This window comes from Equus quagga, chromosome 19 (genome assembly GCF_021613505.1).
Source record: "Equus quagga isolate Etosha38 chromosome 19, UCLA_HA_Equagga_1.0, whole genome shotgun sequence".
In the NCBI taxonomy this organism is placed as follows: domain Eukaryota; kingdom Metazoa; phylum Chordata; class Mammalia; order Perissodactyla; family Equidae; genus Equus; species Equus quagga.
The window spans coordinates 20213991-20237207 of NC_060285.1; the positions used below are offsets into that span (position 1 = coordinate 20213991).

At 35.5% G+C, this 23217-nt stretch overlaps 1 protein-coding gene across 1 annotated transcript in view; it reads left to right on the forward strand.

The window, feature by feature from the left end:
- NUP37 (nucleoporin 37) overlaps window positions 1-22803 on the forward strand; it is a 46510-nt gene extending 23707 nt beyond the window's left edge. Inside the window, exons 6-10 of the mRNA XM_046646843.1 lie at window positions 14484-14574; window positions 18773-18954; window positions 19429-19479; window positions 21732-21825; window positions 22540-22803. Of these exons, the coding sequence (XP_046502799.1) occupies window positions 14484-14574; window positions 18773-18954; window positions 19429-19479; window positions 21732-21825; window positions 22540-22653 (532 nt within the window). The 3' untranslated portion in view covers window positions 22654-22803. The remainder of the gene's footprint in view (window positions 1-14483; window positions 14575-18772; window positions 18955-19428; window positions 19480-21731; window positions 21826-22539) is intronic.
- Window positions 22804-23217: the final 414 nt, after the last annotated feature.

The following is a 23217-nucleotide window of genomic DNA, read 5'->3' on the forward strand; positions in this document are numbered from 1 at the left end:
GTGTCACAGGCGTTAAGTTCACATGTTCTGCTTTGGTGGCCCCGGATTCACTGGTTTGGATCCCAGCTGCGGACCTACACACCGCTTGTCAAGGCACACTGTGGCAGGCATACCACATATAAAGTAGAGGAAGATGGGCACAGATGTTAGCTCAGGGCCAGTCTCACTCAGCAAAAAGAAGAGGATTGGTGGCAGATGTTAGCTCAGGGCTAATCTTCCTTAAAAAAAATAAAAAAGAAGAAGAAAGAGCTCAAATCAATAACCTGAGTTTATACTTTAAGGAACTAAAAAAAGAAGAAAGAACACCCAAAACCAGCAGAAGGAAGGAAATAATAAAGATTAGAGCAGAGATAAACAAAATAGAGAATAGAAAATAATAGAATCAATGACACCAACAATGGGTTCTTTGAAAAGATATGACAAAATTGACAGACTTTTAGCTAGACAAACAAAAAAAGAGAGAACATGCCAATTAGTAAAATTAGAAAAAGTGGGGACATTACTTCCACCCTTATAGAAATAAAAAGGATTATAAGAGTTTTGTTTTTTTTTTTTGAGGAAGATTAGCCCTGAGCTCACTACTGCCAATCCTCCTCTTTTTGCTGAGGAAGACTGGCCCTGAGCTAACATCCATGCCCATCTTCCTCTACTTTATACGTGGGATGCCTACTACAGCATGGCTTTTGCCAGGTGGTGCCCTGTCCGCACCCGGGATCCGAACTGGCAAACCCCAGCCACCGAGAAGCGGAACGTGCGAACTTAACTGCTGCGCCACCGGGCTGGCCCCTATAAAAGAATTCTATGAACAGTTATACACCAATAAATTAAATAACCTAGATGAAATGGACAAATTTCCAGAAACATAGAATTCCCAAAACTCAAGAAAAAATAGAAAATCTGAATAGATCTACAACAAATAAAGAGATTGAATCAGTGATTAAAAACTTCCCAACAAAGAAAGCCCAGGACAAGATGCTTTACTGGGAAATTCTACCAAACATTAAAAGAAGAATTAACACCAGTCTCTCAAATGCATCCAGAAAACAGAGGAGAATGGAACGCCTTCTAACATTCTATGAGGCCAGCATTACCCTGATACCAAAGCGAGACAAAGACATCACAAGAAAAGAAAACTGCAGACAAATATCCCTCACAAATATAGATGCAAAAATCCTCAACAGTATCTAACTAAAACTAGAAAAGTCTAGAAGAAAACATGGGGGCAAATCTTCATGACCTTGGATTTGGCAGTGGTTTCTTAGATATGACACCAAAAGCACACAGAACAAAAGAAAGATAAGTTGACTTCATCAAAATGTTAAACTTGGGGGCATCAGAGGGTACTGTCAAGAGGGTGAAAAGACAACTCACAGAAGGGAGAAAGTATTTACCAATCATATATTTGGTGAGGGTTTCATATCCAAAATATACAAAGAAGTCTTATAATTCAACAATAAAAAGCCTTATTAAAAGTGGGCAAAGACTTGAATAGAAAGTTCTTCAAAGATAGACAAATAGCCACCAAGCACATGAAAAGATGCCAAATATCATTAGTCATTAGGGAAATGCAAATCAAGAGCACAATGAAATACTACTTTACACTCACTAGGATAGCTGTAAACAAAAGACAGAAAATAACAAGTGTTGCCAAGAATGTGAAGAAATTGGAACCCTCATACTTTGCTGATGGGAATATAAAATGGTGCAGCCACTGTGGAAAACAGTTTGGCAATTCCTCAAAAAGTTAAGCATGTAACCCAGCAATTCTATCCCTATTGGTATAGTCCCAAAAGAATTGAAAACAGGTATTCAAACAAAAATTTATAACGGAATGTTCCTAGCAGCACTATTCACAGTAGTCAAAAGGTGGAAACAACCCACATGTCTATCAGTGAATGAATGGATAAACAAAATGTGGTGTATCCATACATTGAAATATTATTCAGCTATAAAAAGGAATGAAGTGCAGATACATGCTACAAGTTGATGAAACTTTACTAAGTGAAAGATGCTAGACATAAAATATTCTATGATTCTATTTATATAAAATCTCCAGGAATAAGCAAATCCATAAACAGATAGTGGTTGCCAGGAACTGGGGGGAGGAGAGAACAGGAGTGACTGCGTAATGGGTACGGTATTTCCCTTTGGGATAATGAAAATGTTCTGTAACTAGATATCGGTGATGGTTGCACAACATCGTTAATGTACTAAGTGCCCCTGAATTGTACACTTTAAGATGGTGAGTAAATAAAATAAATGAGTAAAATAAGTGAATACAATTTTTTTTTAATACTAAGCTTTACGATGTAAAATACTATACCCTAGTGCAAAGGAATATTACATTATGAGATATATATTAACAAAAGAGACTATATCATAAGAGCAATCCTACAATATGGATTCTTAACATTTTGTCCTATAAAGAGCAGAAGGAATATTTCTCTCTGACACGATGACAACTTAAAAAAATAATAATTTTTAAAATAAATTCATTATTTTGATCTATGCCTGTTTTCTGATGTTTGACTTTGGCATTTTCAAGAGAGACACAATATTATGATCAGCTAGGACATTTGTGGCCTTAGCGATACCATTTCAAATCGATCTATCCCCTGAACAGGTTCATAAAGTTTATATATTTTATTGAAAACTGCCAAATTCTAAATCAGAACAAAGATAGTTCTCACTTGTACTAGTATGTCAGTCTGTCCATTACAAAATTGTCACTTGTTTATCTCTTATAATAGAGAACAAATAAATATATAGAGAATAAATTAATGTATAGACTAGTTCATTCAGTCAGCAAATATCAAGTATCCATGTACCTGACACTGTGCTAGATTCTCGGTAATTATGATTCATTTTTAAACCTGTGAATAAACATTTCAGAACCGTTTCAGGCTTCTCTAAGACTGACAAAGGTATTTTATTTTCTGTAAATGAGTTATAATATTAATAAGTAAATATTACTAAATATTTTATTGAGTGCTTTACTGTATGCTAACCACCACTCTAAGTGCCTTGCCTTTGTAAATTTATTTAATTTTTACAACAGCTCTTAGGTACTGTTTTTATCCTCATTTTATAAGATGGGGATACAAGGCATAGAGTCTTAGTAATTTGTAGAATGGGACACAGCTGTTAATAGAGGAGCAGAATGTCAGGCAGTCTGGCTCTGGTACCTACATTCCTAACTCACTCCTTCTGTCTTCTGCCTGAGTAGCAATTTTCAAGTTCATCCTGAGAAGGTGGTATTTGTAGACAAGAATATTTTAGATCTTTCTTACTTCTCTGCATTCTGTAATATAACTTAATTAATTCAAACTGAAGCAAGGTGCTACTCATAATATAAAATGTTATTATAGAAGATGACAGATTAAATTTTATCTGAGATTCCATCTAGTTTTAGTATTCTGTAATCTGTACAAGTTTATAAGAAATTTAAGTTCTCGTTTAAGTCAGCGATTATCACTCTCAATTCTCCCTTTTTTTTCTGAGGAAGATTAGCCCTGAGCTAACATTTGCTGCCAATCCTCCTCTTTTTGCTGACTAAGACCAGCCCTGAGCTAACACCCGCGCCCATCTTCCTCTATTTTGTGTGGGACGCCTGCCACAGCATCGCTTGACAAGTGGTGCTAAGGTCCACACCCAGGATCTGAACCAGCAAACCCCAGGCTGCTGAAGCAGAACTTGTCAACTGCACCACTGGGCCTTCCCCCAATACTCCCTTTTTTTAGCAAACCTTTTATAATGCCTACTATATAAACTTAAACTCATAAAAAATATAATCTATCAAAATACATAATTATAAAAAGTTATTATAGTACTTGAATTGTACTATACATTTCTATAAAAAGAAAACAAACTGTTATAGAATAGCAGTGCAGTGTGTATATACTCAGATACAACTATATAAGAAGACATAGTGAGGTAGTCTTTGTCCATCTTTACAGTGAATACATTTGAATATCAGAAAAATACAGTAACAGGAAAATGTAAGGTAGAGGCAAGGCTGCCAAGTTGCACAATTCCGGGGATGTAGTTTGCATAGAGCACAATGTAAATAGTGCCATCTGGAGTTCTGCAGTGTCATAGCCCTGAGCAAAACTGCAGTTGTTAGAATAAAAACTTATGTCAGTAGTAATAGAAAATAATTAAATATGGTGAGTGAAAGAGGGAAATAATGTTAACCAAAATAGAAATAACATGACACGACAAATTATAGGATGTCACATTAAAAAAATAAGGAAGGATAATATTCTTGCAAATCAGCCAGTTTTTGTATGGATAGCATTAAAATAATTCACTGGTATGCCACGGGATGGAGTACTAACAAAGATTGCAAAAACATCTCCTATCTTGAAATGTCCCCACCTTTTAAGGTATTCCTTAATTTCACTCTGACATTCAAAAGTCATGTAGACTAGCATTCCTGGTTCTCATCCGCTAAATACCTGTAGTACCCCAATCATTAGGAATATCAAAAATGCCCCCTTGGTGTTGGAACCACCCTCTGTTGAGAATCATTGATTCAGATAATAATATGTGACCAGGCACTATTCTAAGTTTTATATGAATTAATTCATTTAATCTTCAAAAACCTTTTGTGGTGTGTTCTCTTATTATTCCCTTTTTATAGTTGCAGATCCCAGGCAGTCTGGCTCTGAAGCACTACAGCTATACTGTTTCTACTTTAAGGTTCTTTAAGAAGTTTTAATCTTTTTATATTATTGAAAAAGCAGATGTTCATATTACCTGTGTGTTCTGGTCAAAATCAAGTGATACATAGGACTTAATAAAATTGATAGAATTGTACTTAGAGTTGTGTTTAAGACATCATCATCATGGCAGTGTGAGAGGATCCATTTGTCTTCATCCAGGACTCAGAGCCTGGGTAGCAGCAATGGAAAGCATGCAGGACTCATCCCAACCACAGCAGTGCCTACAGCCACAAGTTAACAGGCAACAACAGAGGCAGTGCCCCACAAACCTGGCTCCCTCCCCATCCTGCCCCTGCCCCCACCACAGCAGCAAAGCTTTCAACCCAGGTGATCCAGATGCACAGCAGAGGCATCAGCCATCCCTGTACACCTGGTGACAAGCCAGCACCACAGCAGTGCAGGCAAGAGCAAGTCATCAGTAAGGCATCAGTGACCCCCAGAGGCACAGGCCACGATGATGAGAGTACCAGCAACACCCCAGATAGAGACTATGGAAGGTGGAATGTGTAGATCCTCAATTATAGCCAGAGGCAGCTCAGGCAAGAGAAACGAAAAACTAGCACTATGGCACCACCTACTGAAAAACAAAAGAAAGGCCTCTAATCTCCAACTGGTTTAAAAGTTTGAATCAAAACAAACAAAGCTATACCTAAATAAGAAAAGTGTTTGCTACGCAAATGTGCTGGCAGAAGTATAACTCACTGGTCCCCACAAAAAGCCACAATAGCACAGTATCACAAAACAGAAATAACAGTCCTCCAGAAAACAAAGTCATGGAAGATTGTGATCTAAATGATAAAGAATTCAAAATGGCTGTCATGAAGAAACTCAACAAGCTACAAGAAAACTCAGCAAGGCAGTTCAGTGAGCTCAGGAATAAAATCAACAAGCAGAAGAAATAGTTTACCAAAGAAATAGAAACTCTAAAAAAGAACCAAACAGAAATTCTAGAGCTGAAGAACTAAACAAGTGAGGTGAAGAATGCACTAGAAAGCACTGGAAATAGAGCAGACCCTATGGAAAAGAGAATTAGCAAGGTCAAAGATAGAGGTATAGAAATGGTGCAGGTAGAAGAGGAGAGAGAAATAAGATGTTTTTGAAAAATTAGAAATTCTACAAAGAATTATTCGGCTCCATTAGGAAGGGCAGCATAAGGATAATGGGTATTCCAGAAGGAGGCTAGAGAGAGAGAAGGGAGCAGAGAGCTTATTTAAAGATATAATAGCTGGGAACTTCCCAAACCTGTGGAAGGAATTGTATATACAAATCTGTGAAGCTAATAGAACACTCGATTATCTCAATGCAAAAAGACCTTCTCCAAGACGCATGATAATAAAACTGTCAAAAGTCAGGGGAAAAAAACAATAACCTGCAAGCGTCATGACTACCATCTTCTGCTTGTGAAGAATTTGTAATTTTTGAAAGATATCTTTGCTGAAGCACTCTAGTACCAATTCTTGAAATGAAGATGTCATGTTCCTTATTCATACTTCATTAGCCCAGTTTTCAGATGACAAAGAAGAGTAAAAAGAAACAGACTTTTCTAGAGCATGAGGGAAATTATTCTAGGGTAGACTGCTCTGACCTTCTCACTAATAAGGTGTTTTGCAGGGTCAGCCATGCTTTACTATCTAGGTCATCACAGCTCCTAGAAGAGTGCTCCTGTGGAAGAGTGCTCAGTGCTTGAGCAGGTGAAAGAATGAATACAATTCTGTATCTGTCACCACACCTTTATAAAAATGATGCCATTATCAAAGCAAGCATCCAACAAGAGATGTATTTAAGAAAAGAAATTCCCAAGTAAATTATGGGATTGCTAGCCATTCAGCCTCATGTTCTACACCATTTCCTTTATGCTCCCTCATCATGTTCACCATATACAAATGCACACATATACACATAAATATATGTATGTATATGCATATACACAGGAAAATGTAAATACTAGGTTCATAATTATGACCCAGCATCATCAAAAGAAGGTTAAAATTATATTTGAGAGGTAAATAAGTGCATATTCATTTAGAAAGATTTATTATCCCCTACTTCCAAAAGAAGATAAAAATGGTATTTAAGTATTTAATGGGTTAAGTTTATTATTTTAAAAACTCACTAATACAGAACATCTTCTTCCCAGTCAGTGCCAAATAACAGATGTTTTTGTATATTAAAAACAGTACCGTTCTGTAAGAACAAGTCAGATCAACAAGTATTTATTAAACACGTTTACTATAGCCAACATTTAGTACTTTGGGGGATACAAAAGAAATAGAAGACCCAGTACTCACTGTAACTACAAAGGATGTCAGAAGTAAACCCCTTTTCTCCTCCTCCTCCCTAATAATCTTTTAAAATATTAGATAAAATTTATGGTGAAGGAAAATTGGCTTCTAGAAACCAAGGGATTCTTAGTTTAAGACTAAAATAATAGAGGTATGTAATGTGCCATTCACTTCGTCCATAAAACATGGGATGTTAGTAGTTGTCATGTTCTAGCTGCCATCATTTTTAAAAAGACTGGGAGAAGTGGAGGTATATAAAAATAAAGAATAAAATTTTTTTTCAGGAATATAACCAAATCATTGGATAAGGGAATACTGAATTATCTCAGATATTCAGTAAGCCAATAGTATTATTTTTTGAGAAACTTTACAACAGGAAAAAGAATGTTTATCAGATGTCTCCTGTGTGCCCTGTGCTAGCTAAGTTCTTTCTGTATTACCTCTCTTCATGTATATTCGAGCGTCTTCAAGATCCATAGTTAGGATCGAGTGTTCCCCTCCCACCCATGCCCCAACGGGGATCACAAAACATGTGATCTTTTGAAAAATAGTCGTTGTGGGAAACAGAGAAAAGAAGGGGCCTCCGAGCCTTCTGAAGGTAGGCCAAGGAAGCATTCCTTGGAAGGTTAATCCCCACTGAGAAGCAAATAAACTGCACCTCAATAATTCCAGGTACAAAGTGAAATCAGGAGAATTTATATGACTGATTATAATGTTGTGGTTAAAGAATTTCAGAAATAAAGTTCTCTGCTTGTCTTCTAAAATTCCCTCTAATTTTTTGTAACATTTTAAATCAAGATCAATTATGGTTTAGCTCTTACAAGAGCTTTAACAATGGGATAAAATAGGCAGTTTGTGTTGAGTTTGGTAATCATTTCCCTCCAGCGAGTGGAACATAAAGATTCTGTGTCTTTATTAAGAACTGTCCAAAACTTGTACTAAAACCTGTTGATCACATTTGCAGACTTTTTTAATTCAATGCAATGAAATAGTTTGTTAATGAAAGCTTCTAAGAGAGTAAAAGTTATAATGTGATGAAAGAGTTTTCTGAAATTGTATATGATCGTGTACTGGTAACACCACTCTCTGGTATTCAGCTCTTTATTCTCTCTCATATGCCCTTGTAGATGAAATACGAAACCAATACTTCATAAAGTGTATTACCATATCAGTGATTGCAGTAATTTAAGCTTGCTTCATGTGGCCCTCATGTGGTTGCAGTAAGTGAATTATATAAATGAGAATCATATCCATAAACATTTCTTAGGTTTATTTTGAAAGTCTGTTTATGTGACTGATAAGGATTACTTTGCCTCATTTATAGCATATGTTCAAATTTTAAGTTGTAAAGTCTATCAAAATTTTTCTTGGAAATAATGGAATGCTAATATTTCTTGAGTAGTATTACTGATGTTTGTGTTAAGGTTTGTGTTAAAGGAAAAGTTCTTTTACTCTGAGTTCCTTGAAGATGAAATCATTACGTATGATCTGTTTGAAAACTACCTTCTGGTGTTTCTTTGCAGTTGAGAGTTTAATTTTGAGCTTTATTTTTAAATCTGATGAAATTTCTCATAATTCCTATCCTTCAAAAATCTATCTGTTTGTGTAATTGTAAGTTAGTTAAATAAGATGTTAATTCTCCTCTGGGATGGCCTCAGGTAGTTTCTCAGCTCGGTGATAATAAACTTGTAGTGTCTACTGAATTTGTTTATAATTTCAAGAAATCAAAATGCAGCAACAACATGTAAGCTTATAGGATTTTTTTAACCCTTCCAGGGCTTCATGAAGACATACAATAGTAGATTATTTTTTGTATGATATAGTTGGCTTATTAGTCTTATGTATGAAACAGGCCACTTCCTCTCCCCTCCAAAACACACACAGCCTTTGATTATCGACTCTATTTTTGACTCGTTTTTAATTACTGAAGGGTAAAATATTAAGCATATGAAATTATTTCTCATTTTCACCCTTATAATTCTTCTTATTCTCAAGTCCGTAAAATTTATGGGAATCCATTTCTTTTATCATTAATACTACTTGCTTAGTAGTCTCAAGTAGTGAAAAAAAAAAAGAGTTAGTCTAATCTTATTTCTGAATATATTTGAAATACTGACACATACTGAAAGTACCCATTACAAAATGCTTATTTTTTACTATCATCCTATTTTGTTGCCTCCACTGTTAAGGCTTTGCCTGGCTATCAAATTTCCCCATAGTCTAAGCCACAAGCTGAGAAAGTTTGTTTAGTCACCACTCTAACCTACCATACCGACTGTCAAGATTTGTCTGTCTAATCCCTAGGTTTTCATTTATATGATTCCCTACCTCTGACTCTTTTTGCACTTAAAATCGGATATGGTAGCACTAAATTATTTTGTAATTTGTTTCATTTTTCTTCCTGTGTGCTTACTTACTAAGGAAATATACCGTCTTTCCCTTTTTTCAGTCATTCATAGCATGATGAGTAACTTAGTGACTGAGTATTTGGAAATCAGAGAGGAAACTCTTCATTTTGCTATCATGAACTCAGTGAATACCGTGTTTCTTGTCTAAAAATGTTGGAGGACACTTTCCTGCACCTAGTAACATTGTAAAGTGCCTTTTCATCCTTGTAACTACACCCAGTATTACTTTTGTTCTTGCTTTCATATTTAATTAATCAATACAGTGACTCATGTGATCCAGTCATGTCTTTTAGAAAGATTGTGGTTTGTATTTTTCTTTACCAGTTAGAGAGGGCCAAGTGGATACAGATGTGTCATTTAATGTCATCCATTCCTTCTTTTGTCTGTTGTCAAAAACATTTGGTAGCAGAAATTTCCTTCTACAATGAACTCCCTAATAGACAATGAGCTGCCAATTAAAAAATAGAGAACAAACAAATAAAAAGAACAGAGTATTAGCGAGGAAATTTCCTTTTGAATTCTCACAGGGAACATCTCCCTCTACTAATTGTCAACTTAAAAGACCTTTGAGAATATCTAGGATATTCCCAGTACGCCAACATCCAAATTATGGGACCTTTTTATTAATTAGATGGGACAGTTCCATTAAATACCATATGGTAGGGATACTTAATGTTCTGCTGAAAAGCACTCTGCCTGAAATGAGGCAATAATTTTAACAATAAACTACCAAAAGTAAAGTAAGTGTAATTCATAATCTTAGATCTGGATAGCTCTTCATCTGTACATTTTACAGCTAAATCTGAAAGTTCTACTTAGGACTACAGAGTTGGGAGAGATGGGGATGTTTGTTCTAATTGTAGTCAGATTGGATCAAACTGTCATTTTATTTTACTTGAAGAGTGATGCTGTCTATCTCCACTGCCCTTTGATTCAGTCTATATTATTGGCTTCTTAATATGTTGGCAGATTAACTTTACCTTAAAAGCTTTTTCTTTGAAATTTCCCTTGCAAACCTGTAAAGAGGTGATATATATATATCATATATCATATATAATAATTATATATGTTTAATATAAGCTCCTGCCTTTTGGTCAAGGTAGTTTAACTTGATAATGTTATATTTTTATACTTTCTTCACTGGTATCATTTATCTTTCCATATGTTTGATTATGTGTATTACAAAGGCTATGAACTCATATAGCTTTTCTCTTTCTGTGATATACCACTTTCCTGAAAAGTTTGCTTCTGTGGTTATAATTAACTTTTAGGTAATTTTATTTAATATGAACAGCTTTCTTAGCAATAAATTTGGAAATATTAAAATTTTAATTTCTGAATTTCTGGGGGTTTTTTTCGGATTACAATGGAAACTCTCTTATCCAATATGGTCTAAACCCATAATTCCTTTGATAACTAAATAGTCAGTAAACTCAGGAAATCATTTTAAAAGAATGTCAGAATGACTACCTACATTATTTTCATGTACAACATATATATCAAAGTATACCAATTTGCCATCATGCCAATCTTTTGATATTAGGCCAAGACTTTTTTCTTCTTCTTCTTAAGTTAGGAGTCCATTGATTAGCATTGGACCTCTTTTTTGCATGAACCACACCCATAATACAGTGTCTACTGTGAAAACAACACTTGCTAAAGCGGTCTTAATTCAATATATGTAGATTTTTATGATCTTTATTGCTTAATCTTTTGTAACTCACACATACCTAATTTAAGAGCATTTTTTTCAATTAGAAACTTATCTTTAGTTAGTTGCCATCAATTTAGTTTCATTGAAACAGCTCTTTCAAATTCATATTCTGTTAGCTTATATAATATTAATTATGTAATTACACTAATAAGCATGGGTTTACATCACTTACAAGCAGTGTTTTGCTAAGCAAAAAACCCCTATTCCCTCTTGATGAGCCTGCAACAAACTCACGTGTTAGCCTTTTAGAAAATAGCCTTCTTGTTGTTGTCAGTTCTACAGAGGAATAAAGGAAGAGTGTGTCAGAAGTAGGTCAATTAAGAGAGCTTTTACTACACATTGTGTTCGCTACATTTTAAAACGGATGCCAATTTATCCTTACACCGATACATGAAAATAATGTAAAATACAAGAAAAAAGGGATGATATGAGAAATTTGCCTTACAAATAAGACCAACTGAAAAGTTGTACCTTTTGCCATTCAGACAAATTAATTGTTTTAAGATTATTTTTGTCAGAAAATTTATCAGAGAAAGTTTAGGCTTTTTTAGTTGATAATTAAAAAGAAATATGAGAGACAAAAAGAAAAATGAGGTACAGCTAGTCTGGAAAACAATTTGACAAATCCTACTGTAGTTGAACATAATTGTAAGCTATAATCCAGCAATTCCACTCCTTGGTATGGAGCCAGCAGGTGGGTGGGTGTGCATGTGTGTGTGTAAGTAGAGGGATAGCTATGTGGGTGTCTGTATTCACTAAAAGACATGTGCAGTAAGGTTTATAGTGGCATTATTGGTAATAACCAAAAATTGGAAACAACCTAAATGTCTGTCAGTAGTAGAATAGATAAATACATTGGCGGTGTACTTAATTAATGGAATATTATATACAGAATGAGAATAACAAAGTACAATAAGATACAACAATGTTGATAAATCTCACAAAATCTAATGATGAGTGAAAGATGCCAGACTAAGAACATACATATGATTCATTTTTATGATGTTCGAAACAGGCAAAAGTAAGCTATGGTGTTGGAAGTCAGGGTAGTGGGTACCTTTTGTAAGAGGGCACGGAAATATGACTGGAAAGAAGCACAAGATGGCTTCTGGAGTTCTGGAAATACTCTGTTTCTTAATTTGGGTGCTGTTCTCTTTGAGCTGTCTGCTTAAGATGTTTGTGTTTTTATTATGTATGGTGCACTGCAAAAAAAGGTATCAAAAAAGTAAAAGTCATGTGACTTTATCTGATGAAACTAATATTACCTACATGAGCCATGTAGTAAAGACACAGAAAAATGAGTTTAGCTCCACAAAAGGATTTGAGAAGAGCTTAATTATGGAATCTATCAAAAGGGGAAATAAGACAGCAACGTAATATGTACCATCTGTAGCTAATTTAGTTATGATAACTCATTTCAACCCAATTTGTTGTATTTTGCATACTTAGTACTTGGATTGTGTGACCACTAAAAATTATTTAATAAGCATATAATTATAAATCATAAATCATTTTACCCTAGTCCTGTAAAGTAATCCGGATCACCCTCCTCATTTTTAAGTCAGTTTTTTTTTTTTAATGTTAGGTTCTGTTCAGGATAAAATAATATTTAAAAATTAAACTAAAATTTGGTTCATTGGGCAGGAATACACTTCATTAATTGACCTGTTTTTATAGAATATCTTTATCTATATTTTCTACCTCTTTGGTTTCCTCCATTTGAAAGGAAAAAATCATGAAAGTATTCTAGTATGTGTTTATTCAGTTTATATAACAGCAAACAAAAGTCAAATACATATTAGAATTAGATCAAAAGAATAAGATCAAAAGAATGGAGCCTTTAAACTATTCTCTCATGGGACTCACTGAATTCGCAAGACAGATTCCTACTATTTCAAAAGTAGTAAAATATATGCTAGTCCAGCACTTTATTATGCAAAAGGCAATAGAGAAGAAAGAAATATTCAGTTGCCATAATTAATAATCTTAGTCATTGTGGGGAGTAAAACACAATTGCATAAACCCTTGGTAAATGTGATTCCCCTCTTCAATTGAATTGTAATTGTCTCCCTTCTATGGTAAATACTGTTAAAAGGGTGTATTGGCAAGAGAAAACAGTATGCTTCTAAATTATTTAATCAAGTAGATAATCATTTTGAAGAACTTTTGTTAGTTTACATGTTTAGCTATGATATTTCAAGATTTGAGACTCTATAATTTCTACAAGGCAGAAAAAGTATTTGAAATAGTGTGGTTTGGCACAGAAGAGTAGCATTGTCCAATAAATGTGTGTATTTTCTTTGAAATAAGTTTTTGCCTAGACTTTAAAGACATTTTCCTTAAGTTTATTGAAATTGTTTTATGGTCCATAATGAGATGTGATCTGTAGAACCTAGAAGAAAAAGTCCAAAGATTTTTAATGAATTAGTTCAATTCTTAGGGATCAGAATTCTGTGGGCACTTTGCCAACCACCCACCAACTTCTGTCTCCTGCCATGCCAACTCTGTGCCACACGCTGTACCAGTGAGATGTACAGTGGCTGAGTGTGAAGATTGGGCTGGAGAACTAGCAGTCTGGGTGGGAGATAGCACTTCTCACAACAAAGTGCCATTGTGGAGATTTCTGAGTCTTGACTCCACTCTGGGGATAGGAAAGAAATTGTGATGGGAAGCCATGCCAGTGAGTAACTTGATCCTTATTACTATGGATTTGTAAGTATTGAGGAGAGGGAGAGTGGGAGGAACCAAGTGCCTCTTCCTTCACACCACCCTTAATTTAGTAGCTGTCAATCAAGACCACCTTTGAAAAAGAGAATGAGGAAGTAAGCCAGATCAGAAAAGGTATAAGATAGGAAGTAGCCCCTGCCATAGAAACCCAAAGGCATGAGGAATAAGCAACTGTGGAAAATTACTGTCTCCCTAAATTCACATCACCTCCTACTAGCTTCTTTATATGTTATTTTGAAAATAGGAGGACTTGGAGGGCATGTTTTAAGCACCCCTGGTAGGCATTATTGTTAATTGAAATGACCATTGAAGTAGGAATGCAACCTAGAAACTTCAAGACTCTGTCCACAAAATAAAGAGTATATTAAATTCGGTGACTGTGTTACTGTGCTGCTGTGTTAAATTAATTAGAGAGAAAATGTGGTAATGGTTAAACTTACATTCTTCATACTTCTATCACATTTTCTGAAATAATTGTAATTATAATATTCTTTAAAAGATATACTTTAAATACAAATATCTACCTTATAATCTCTAGTTAATAGCTTTGAATAAATTCGTGGAAATTTTATTTTTTAGTAGTGATATATCAAAGATATTTAACATTATTCTCCTATTTTTTTATTAGGATTTGGAACTTGGAAGGAATACAGATAGCTCATTTCGTTCTCCATTCCCCTGGGATGAGTGTGTGCTGGCATCCTGAGGAAACGTTTAAGGTTATTTATAACTTAGCTTTCTTTTATCAAGCTGAAAAGACGTATACACATACAATACATGCACACATAGAGGAGACTAATCAATGACTTTTTCCACCTCAGAGTCTCTAATTGGCACAAATGCATTTGGATTAGTCTAGAAGTCTGTACTTTAAAAGTCCTCTATAATTAAGTTTTTATTTGACAACTATCATCCATAAGTGGCCTTTATTCACAATATCCTTTTCCTGCCCTTTGACAGGTTACAACCTGAAAACTGATGCCCAGACTATCGAGTAGCAGTATTTGTTAAAAAATGTTAAATCCATGCTTGTGCGCCATGTGTGTAAACAGAAAGCACAAGTGGATATAAGGCAAATCTGTCCTGGCTGCGATTGTATTCAATTCCTGTTCAGAGTAGAGCTTTCTAAAGTTCTAAAGTACACAGCAAGTTATTATCAACTGGCCTTCACTCTTATTTCATTGAGAAAATGGGAGCCTTTCAACAAGAGTTCTCTCATTTCCCAGTATTTTCTCTTGGGCATCACTCTGTTTTTATCTTTCCCTAGAATCTAAGAACTTACCGCATTCATCTTCTTAAAGTTAATCCTTCAGTTGCCTAGACTCATGCTAGTTCCTACGCGTCCTGCTCTCATAGTCCTCTAATGTCTTCATACTTCTCTTACATTGACTCTTTTCTGTCCTTGTACTTGCACAAAAAGGTAAGTTTGATCAATCATAGAAAACACGTACGTAGTACTTACGTATCCTTGGCCCGTTGTCAGCATTTCATGTATGTTAGCTCATTTAACCCTCATGGCAACCTTATGAGATAGGTACTGTGATGATCTTCATTTTACTGATAAGGAAACCAAAACAAAGAGAACTTAAGTAACATACCCAAAGCCACACAGCTACTAACTGGAAGAATTGGCATTTGAACCCAAGCAGCCTGCTCCATAGTTCTTGCTCTTGACCATTACATTCTTCTGTCTTCCCTTTTAATTTTAATCTATCTTCTTCAAACCTTTTATTTCTAAATGTTTGAACCCATCACCCATAACTTTTAACTTCGGTTCCTCGTTCCCCGTCTCTTGGACTAACTCTGTAATCTCATTCAGTCTCCACTACTCTCAGAAATCATCAGTGATTTTTTTTAAAAATCCAGTGGGCTTTTCTTCCATTCTTAATCTCAAGGCAGCTTTTTATACTGTTGATCATTTCTTTCTTGAAACCCTGCTCAGCTGACCTTAAAGCTGCATTCTAGTCCACTTGAGCATCTTTGCATCTGTCTTCCCTTTTTCTTTCTCCTCTGCCAACTCTTCTTTCACTATATATTTGTGAATTGTTACAAGGGGTAGTTCTCTCCTACACTGTACCTTTTATTGTAATAGAGGGTAAAAGAATGAATAAAGTCCTTGCCCTTAAGTTACACACTGACCTGTAAGGAAGAAAAACATGGAAATACAGGAGCACAGATTTTAAGTGTTGGAATAAAAAAACTAGTAAGTAGAGTGATGACATCAAGAAGCCTTAATCAGGTCTGCTCTCAGCCTTCACAGAGGAAGTAATCCTGAGCTGAGATGTCCTTGACTATGTAAGTGTGCTGTCTGAGCCCTGATGTTCCGTGGAAACTTGTTTCAGGCCTGTTAGATCTTTCATCAGTAGAATTATACTCTGTATATGTGCATGAGTGAAATTTTCTAATTTATTCATGTCACATATATCAGGATTATTTCCATATGTATTATTTCTGAATCTAGGTTCTAAATTTAATTTTATGCCTAGATTTCTCCCCTGTAGCAGTGAGTCCACTTGAAGCATAATCAAGGATTCTACCAAAATATTAATGTCACCATATATAAACACAATAGGCTATTTTTTTTTTTTTTTGAGGAAGATTAGCCCTGAGCTAACATCTGCTGCCAATCCTCCTCTTTTTGCTGAGGAAGACTGGCCCTGAGCTAACATCCATGCCCGTCTTCCTCTACTTTATATGTGGGACGCCTACCACAGCATAGCTTGCCAAGCGGTGCCATGTCCGCATCTTGGGATCTGAACCAGTGAACCCTGGGCCGCTGAAGCGGAATGTGCAAACTTAACTGCTGCGCCATCGGGCCAGCCCCTATAAATACAATAGGCTATTTTTTAAAAGCTGTGACCTAGATGAGAAATGAAAACATTTATTACAACCTCTATCCCAAAAGTTATATCTTAATGCTGAATTTGTGGTTATTTCATATCCCTTTCTTCTATATGCTTGAATGTAATTTCTATTTTTCCTCTATATATCATTAAAATTTCACCCCACCCTGTCTCCTTTTTTTTTTTATTGTTTCCATGGCTTCAGAATGTTTGAAAGTCCCTGCTCGAAATCACGTAAATTCAAAATCCTAAAATCATGTTTGATATCTTCCTTCCCTGTACGCAAACTTTTCCAGATCTTTTAATTTTTCCTTCACTGTTACTAGAATACATTCCTCTCTGTCTTTAAGTTGCATTCTTCATCTTTCTGTTCTTACAAGTACAACTCTTGCCAAACCTTAGCTTGGTTCTAAAGTCTTTGGCTCTCCACTCTGATTCTTCATGCCTACTTTAGTTAGGTTAGTCTTAAAATATCAGTTTCATCATGTCACTACTAAACTCAAAAACTCAAGAAAGGTGACAGAGAAGTGGTTAAGAGTATAGACTCTGGAGGTAACTGCCTGGAGTTTCACCACTTAACTGGCTGTGTGATCTCTGGCAAGTTAGGAAAGCTCTCTCAGTCACTGCCTGCACTTGCTCATCTTGTAAAATGGAGCTCATGAAAATTAAATGAGTGAGTAGTATAAAGACCTTAAAAGAGAACCTGACACATAATAAGCACTCAGTTTTAGCTGCTTGTCATTGTTGACGCTATTATTAGTACTAGAACAATCTAGTGGTTCTCAGTGGTCTGCCATATCAGATCAAGTCCAGAATTTTTGTTCTGTTATGCTTGGTCTTGACAAAAATGAGGCAGCCAGAGAAGAAAGAGAGAGATGGGTCCATGATTAGATATAAACTACACAAAAGAGACATATATCTGGATAGCTCCAAGCAAATGCTAGCATTTAATAGTAAAAGATATAAAAGTCACAAAAAGATATAAAAGTGATTTTTGACACTAAGTCTCACATTCTTTCCAGGCCACCACTGCTACTTCACACCTTCAGGAATGTTTTCACCTTAATATAAGCAGAATTAAAAGAACATTCTTTAAAAGTAAGAAATTTACAGAAAATGTAGAGTTTTTCAAACCATTTTGTTCGGACAGCAACTACCCTTGCACTTATGTATTCACAGCAATCTCTGTATCTTCACTCCCACAAATGGGTATCCTAATGCTATACTTCTTTGAGTCTAAGAGACAGATTTTTTTCACATTTTAATATTTTGTAAAATTGGAATTTATAATTATTTATACATTTGATAAAGTATTTCTTAGGGAGGGAGGGAGGGAAAGGAAAGGAAGGAAGGGAACTAATTAATTTATTGAACATCTTAAATCAGTAGTATTTTAGAATAAAGGAAATATCAAAGTAAGAGTAACTACTGTTTATCGAGAGAGTGGCTACTATGTGTCAGGCATTGTGCGGGTGCTTTACATAGAATACTCATTTAATCATGACAGCAATGCTGTGGCTACTCTTATCCTCACATGTCCATTTTAGAAATGAGGAAGCTGCCAATCAAAGCCTTGTAACTTGGCCAAGTCATTCAGCTTTTAAGAGGAGGAGGCGGCCTTGCTCCCCAGGCCTGTCTGCTCTTTCACTATGCCATGCTGCCTTCCCTTCAGGAAACAAACTTACATTGCATAAGGATGTGTAACACGTGAATATCTCTGTTGAGAGAAACACACTTAGCTGTCCTTTCTAGACAACATAACTTAAAGGTAACTTTTCCTAGAATGAATCTGTAGCCTGATCACTTTTTCCTGGTGACTATACATTGTCATTTAAAACTGTACACAATGTTCTTCAGGCTTTCCTTTGCCAATTTTCTGTAAGGTTTTTTAATACTTGATAGAGATTTTTACGTAGGCTTCTCTTACTTCCTTTGCATTTGATCTCCCACTTGTAATATATGCAAATTTTATTTTATATATATATTTTATTATATAACATTGAATCTGTGCCTACTTCTCATATTTTGCTAGTGAATTAGGTAGTTGAATTTTCTCTATTTTTCTTTCTTACAGCTGATGGTTGCAGAGAAGAATGGAACAATCCGGTTTTATGATCTTTTGGCCCAACAGGCTATTTTATCTCTTGAATCAGAACAGATGCCGTTAATGTCCGCACACTGGTGCTTAAAAAACACCTTCAGAGTTGGAGCTGTTGCCGGGAATGATTGGTTAATTTGGGATATTACTCGGTCCAGGTACTTCCTTAGTATATTTATCTGTTGCTTACCAAAAAAATCAGTCTCTGTTGCTAAATGATCCATTGACCATTCTTGTATATCTGGGCCTCTCTATGGATCGAGCAAACTCAAGTCTGTCCAAAGCTGTGGGGTTTTACATAACAGAGAGGGGTACCCATGCTTTGCAAGTTTACTTTGAGAGTAACCAGAAAGAACAAGGCAGAGGAGGAATCTTTGATCTGAGAGTGTTTACTTATGTTTAAAAAAAGAAAAACACTGGCCTGTGGAATGATGGTGTTCTGTAATGCTTCTAAATCACGTTTATGTCTTTATCATATTTCATCAATTATAATCCAGGGCCTATTTGGAATTTTGTCACAGTTTAACTACATTGGGCAGTGTATCCTTTAAAGGGAAAATATTTCTTAAACTTTAAGTTCCTCTACTTGAGACCAGCCCATAATACATAAAATGCAAAATATTATCTTTTAGTTACCCTCAAGATAAGAGACCTGTGCACATGGATCGAGCCTGCTTATTCAGGTGATGTACCATTTTCGTTGGAGTTATCATTTGATCTTTTGAGTTTGGTTACTTTTTTGTGCTGTGCCACCACCTGGAATACTTTCCCACTCCTCCCCTTTGCACTGGGATTTGTTTTGTTTTTTTCTGATTGTTTTATAAATGGTTATTTTGCTTTTCTAATTAAGTCTTTGCTTTTGTCTTTTGGTCTGGGCGAGGGAGTGATTTATTTTCCAATATTTTCTTTGAAAAATTTTATAAAACACGAAACATGTTGCCACTCCACCAATACCACCCCAATAATTTGAAGCATATGCTTCCTTATTTTTTGTGCTGACATCAGATATAAAATACAGGTGGATCATGTTGTGCATATAAACCTCATTGCTGTGCTTTAAATGAGAACACGCTCGATAGTATATATCTGCAACTTTTTTCCACTTAAATTAACATACGTGTTTATCTTTTTCTTTTTCATTCATTTTTGCATAATATTCCATTGCACAGTGTAGTCATTAGGGTACTTTCAGCAAATAGGAAAGCTTATTAACAAAGAGACTGAAAGCAGTAGAACATTTATTATGTGCTCCTTTCATCAAGCCAGCCCTGGTGGTCTAGTGGTTAAGATTCAGCACTCTCACCTCCATGGCTTGGCTTCCTGGTCCGGGAACCACACCCGCCAACTGTCAGTTGTCATATGGTGGCTACTGTGATACTGTGCTGCTGAAAGCTATACCACCGGTAATGAAAACCCTATGAATAGCACCAGAGCATTGTCTATTATAGCACTGTAAGGTAAGAGAATGGCACAAAAAGACTGGGCAGGGTTTCATTCTGCTGTACACAGGGTCAGTAGGAGTCAGAATGGACTGGACAGCACTAACAACAAAATATTCAATCAAATTTCAAATACTCCCAATAAAATTGTAGAATTTAGGGACACTGTTATTATATGTACTCCTAAGAAAAAAATATGTTCAACTAAGTGTAAAAATGCCATAGATTGTCAGATGCATCTTAATTTCAGAGATGTGAGCAAATATTCATTTTAAAATCAATGAACTATGGTACTTAACAAGAAGTCTGAAGGAGGTAGTCTCTGGATTGGTTTAGTAGCTCATCAGTGTCGTCAAGAGTTCAGACCTAGGGGCCAACCCTGTGGCCGAGTGGTTAAATTTGCACGCTCCGCTTCGGTGGCCCAGGGTTTTGCTGGTTGGGATCCTGGACACAGACATGGCACCACTCATCAAGCCATGCTGAGGTGGCATCCCACATGCCACAACTAGAAGGACCCACAACTGAAAATACACAACTATGTACCAGGGCACTTTGGGAAGAAAAAGGAAAAAAAAATAAAATCTTTAAAAAAAACGAGAGAGAGTTCAGATCTTTCCCTCTGCCATCCTCAGTGGCAAGGCTTTGGGCTTCTTGCTTCACAGTCACAAGATGACTATCAGAGTTCCAGACATCATAGTCTCGTGCCACATTGTCCAAAAAGGAGAGGAAGCAGCCCCTTTCATGGGGATTCCTATCATTGCCTTAAACCAATTATGTCTCATCCCTTGGAGTTGAACACCCTGTGCCAAACATAGTTGGAGTTCAGTTAACATGGAAAAAGGGCAGAACAACACTGGACAAGCAACTAATAATATCTGCTACACCTAAAAATATTAGCTAGACTGGAGCCATTTTTTTTGGTCCACGAATTCTTTTCTCTTATATCTTCCCCACTGCATTTATTATAATGCTGGGCCTGTTGTTGGAATTTCATTATAACCCCTGGTAACTCGTTGATTCATTGTATTCCAGTATCTAAGATGCCTAGAAACTTAAATATTTAAATATTCTAGGTGTTTGTATCATCCCAAGGAGTTTAAACATAAGTTTATCAATAATTTTATAACAAATGTCAATAGGAACCTTAAATGGGTTTTTTTAATGTTATTGTACTGTGAGTATTTTGTATCTGTCTCATGCCTTCTTTGTGTCTCCTACCACACTGTCAGCCCTTTCCTTATAAAAAAGGAACTGCTAACCTTGTGTAACTTTGGAATTTAACAAAATGGCACACAATAAGCACTTAATAAATATTCACAGAATGAGAAAATACTTACTGCTAACTTGCCTGGAATTCTCAGTCTAATTATAAAGCCATATTAACTAATTTAGGGTTATAAAATTATTGTTTTGTGCAGAAAGAAATAACCTGTTTCAGAAAAGCTTGTAGTTATCTGTAGGATACTGTACTTATTTTTTTCCTTGTCTTTTCTTAGGTGGTCCACAATTAATGAGAATTTGTTTGCAACCACTGGTTATCCTGGCAAAATGGCAAGCCAGTTTCAAATCCATCATTTAGGACACCCTCAGGTAACGTGGAGACATTTTGTGACATGTGTTTTTAAATTTGTATTTTCTACTTTTCCCCTTATAGCCCCCAAATTTGTAATGTGTAAGTAAAGACTGGTTTTTTTTTTTAGTGTGCTCATTATTTTATTTTTTTTAAGTAATTTTATTGGGATTATAATGGCTTATAACATTGTGTAATTTCGGGTGTAGATTATTGTTTATCAATTCCTGAATACACTTCATCATGCTCACCCCCAGTAATCTCATTTTTCTCCATCACCATACATATGTGCCCCTCTGTAAAGACATTTTTGACTGTCTATTATCTGCTTAAATTGGAAAGAGAAGGCATTTTTCGATGTTTAAATCACCAGTAGTGACAGACTTTTTGCCAATATTCATGTAAGAAGAAATCACTGGTAGTGACAGACTTTTTGCCAATATTTCTTATGTTTCCTCCTTCATTTAAATATAATAATCTTGCTTGGTTGGTTTAGACAGCAAAACTGTTTGAGTCTAGGCTGCATCAGTTATTCATTGCTCATTTGGATCCCTCAGTCCAGCCAGCTGCAGACAAATAATGTGTATGTCACCTATGAAGGAGCATATTTTTTAATCCTGTTTCCACTATAAACAAAGACAATTTATCAGTGCATTCTTATTGTTGAAGGGTAGTTTTTATTTATTAACTGTGCTGATTTATTGAGCTTCTTTAATTCTTCACATATTTTATAGCCCATCCTCATTGGTTCTGTAGCCGTTGGATCTGGCCTTTCCTGGCATAGAACTCTGCCACTATGTGCAATTGGAGGAGACCACAAGCTGTTGTTTTGGGTGACTGAAATGTAAGATAAATTTTTTGTGTACCTTAGATCCATAAATTTTGTATTTTTAGTACATATTTTGGAGAATTCCTTATTTTTATATCAAAAATGTGGTAAACTCTAGAAATGTCCCAGTTGTTGCTTTTGTTAAATAAAATGATGATTTGAAAAATTATTTTCCTATTTTGTTCTGTGTATGTGCGTGTCTGTGTGTGTATATATATATATATTTTTTTAGGCTGTAATTGATTGAGCAGCTCCATAAAAGAATTGACTAGGGAAACATAATGCTTTTGGTTTTATCACAGAATTATCCAAAATGTATTCTATCATCTATACTTTAAATATATGCTGTTTTCCTAATTTTCAGGGGCACAAATTCCTTTTGACTGGATGTCTCAACATTCTTAGAACATCTAGAATATGGGGTAAAGCTTACCTTGAAAAATGATGTAAAACTTAACTCCTTTAACAGACTCTGCCTTTTATAAAGTTTCACCATTCTTAGCAAGAAACTTAATGGTTTTGAGATGGCACCTAGTGGCAGTAGTACTGTATTCACCCTCTCAAAGATCACGGAAATCAGCAT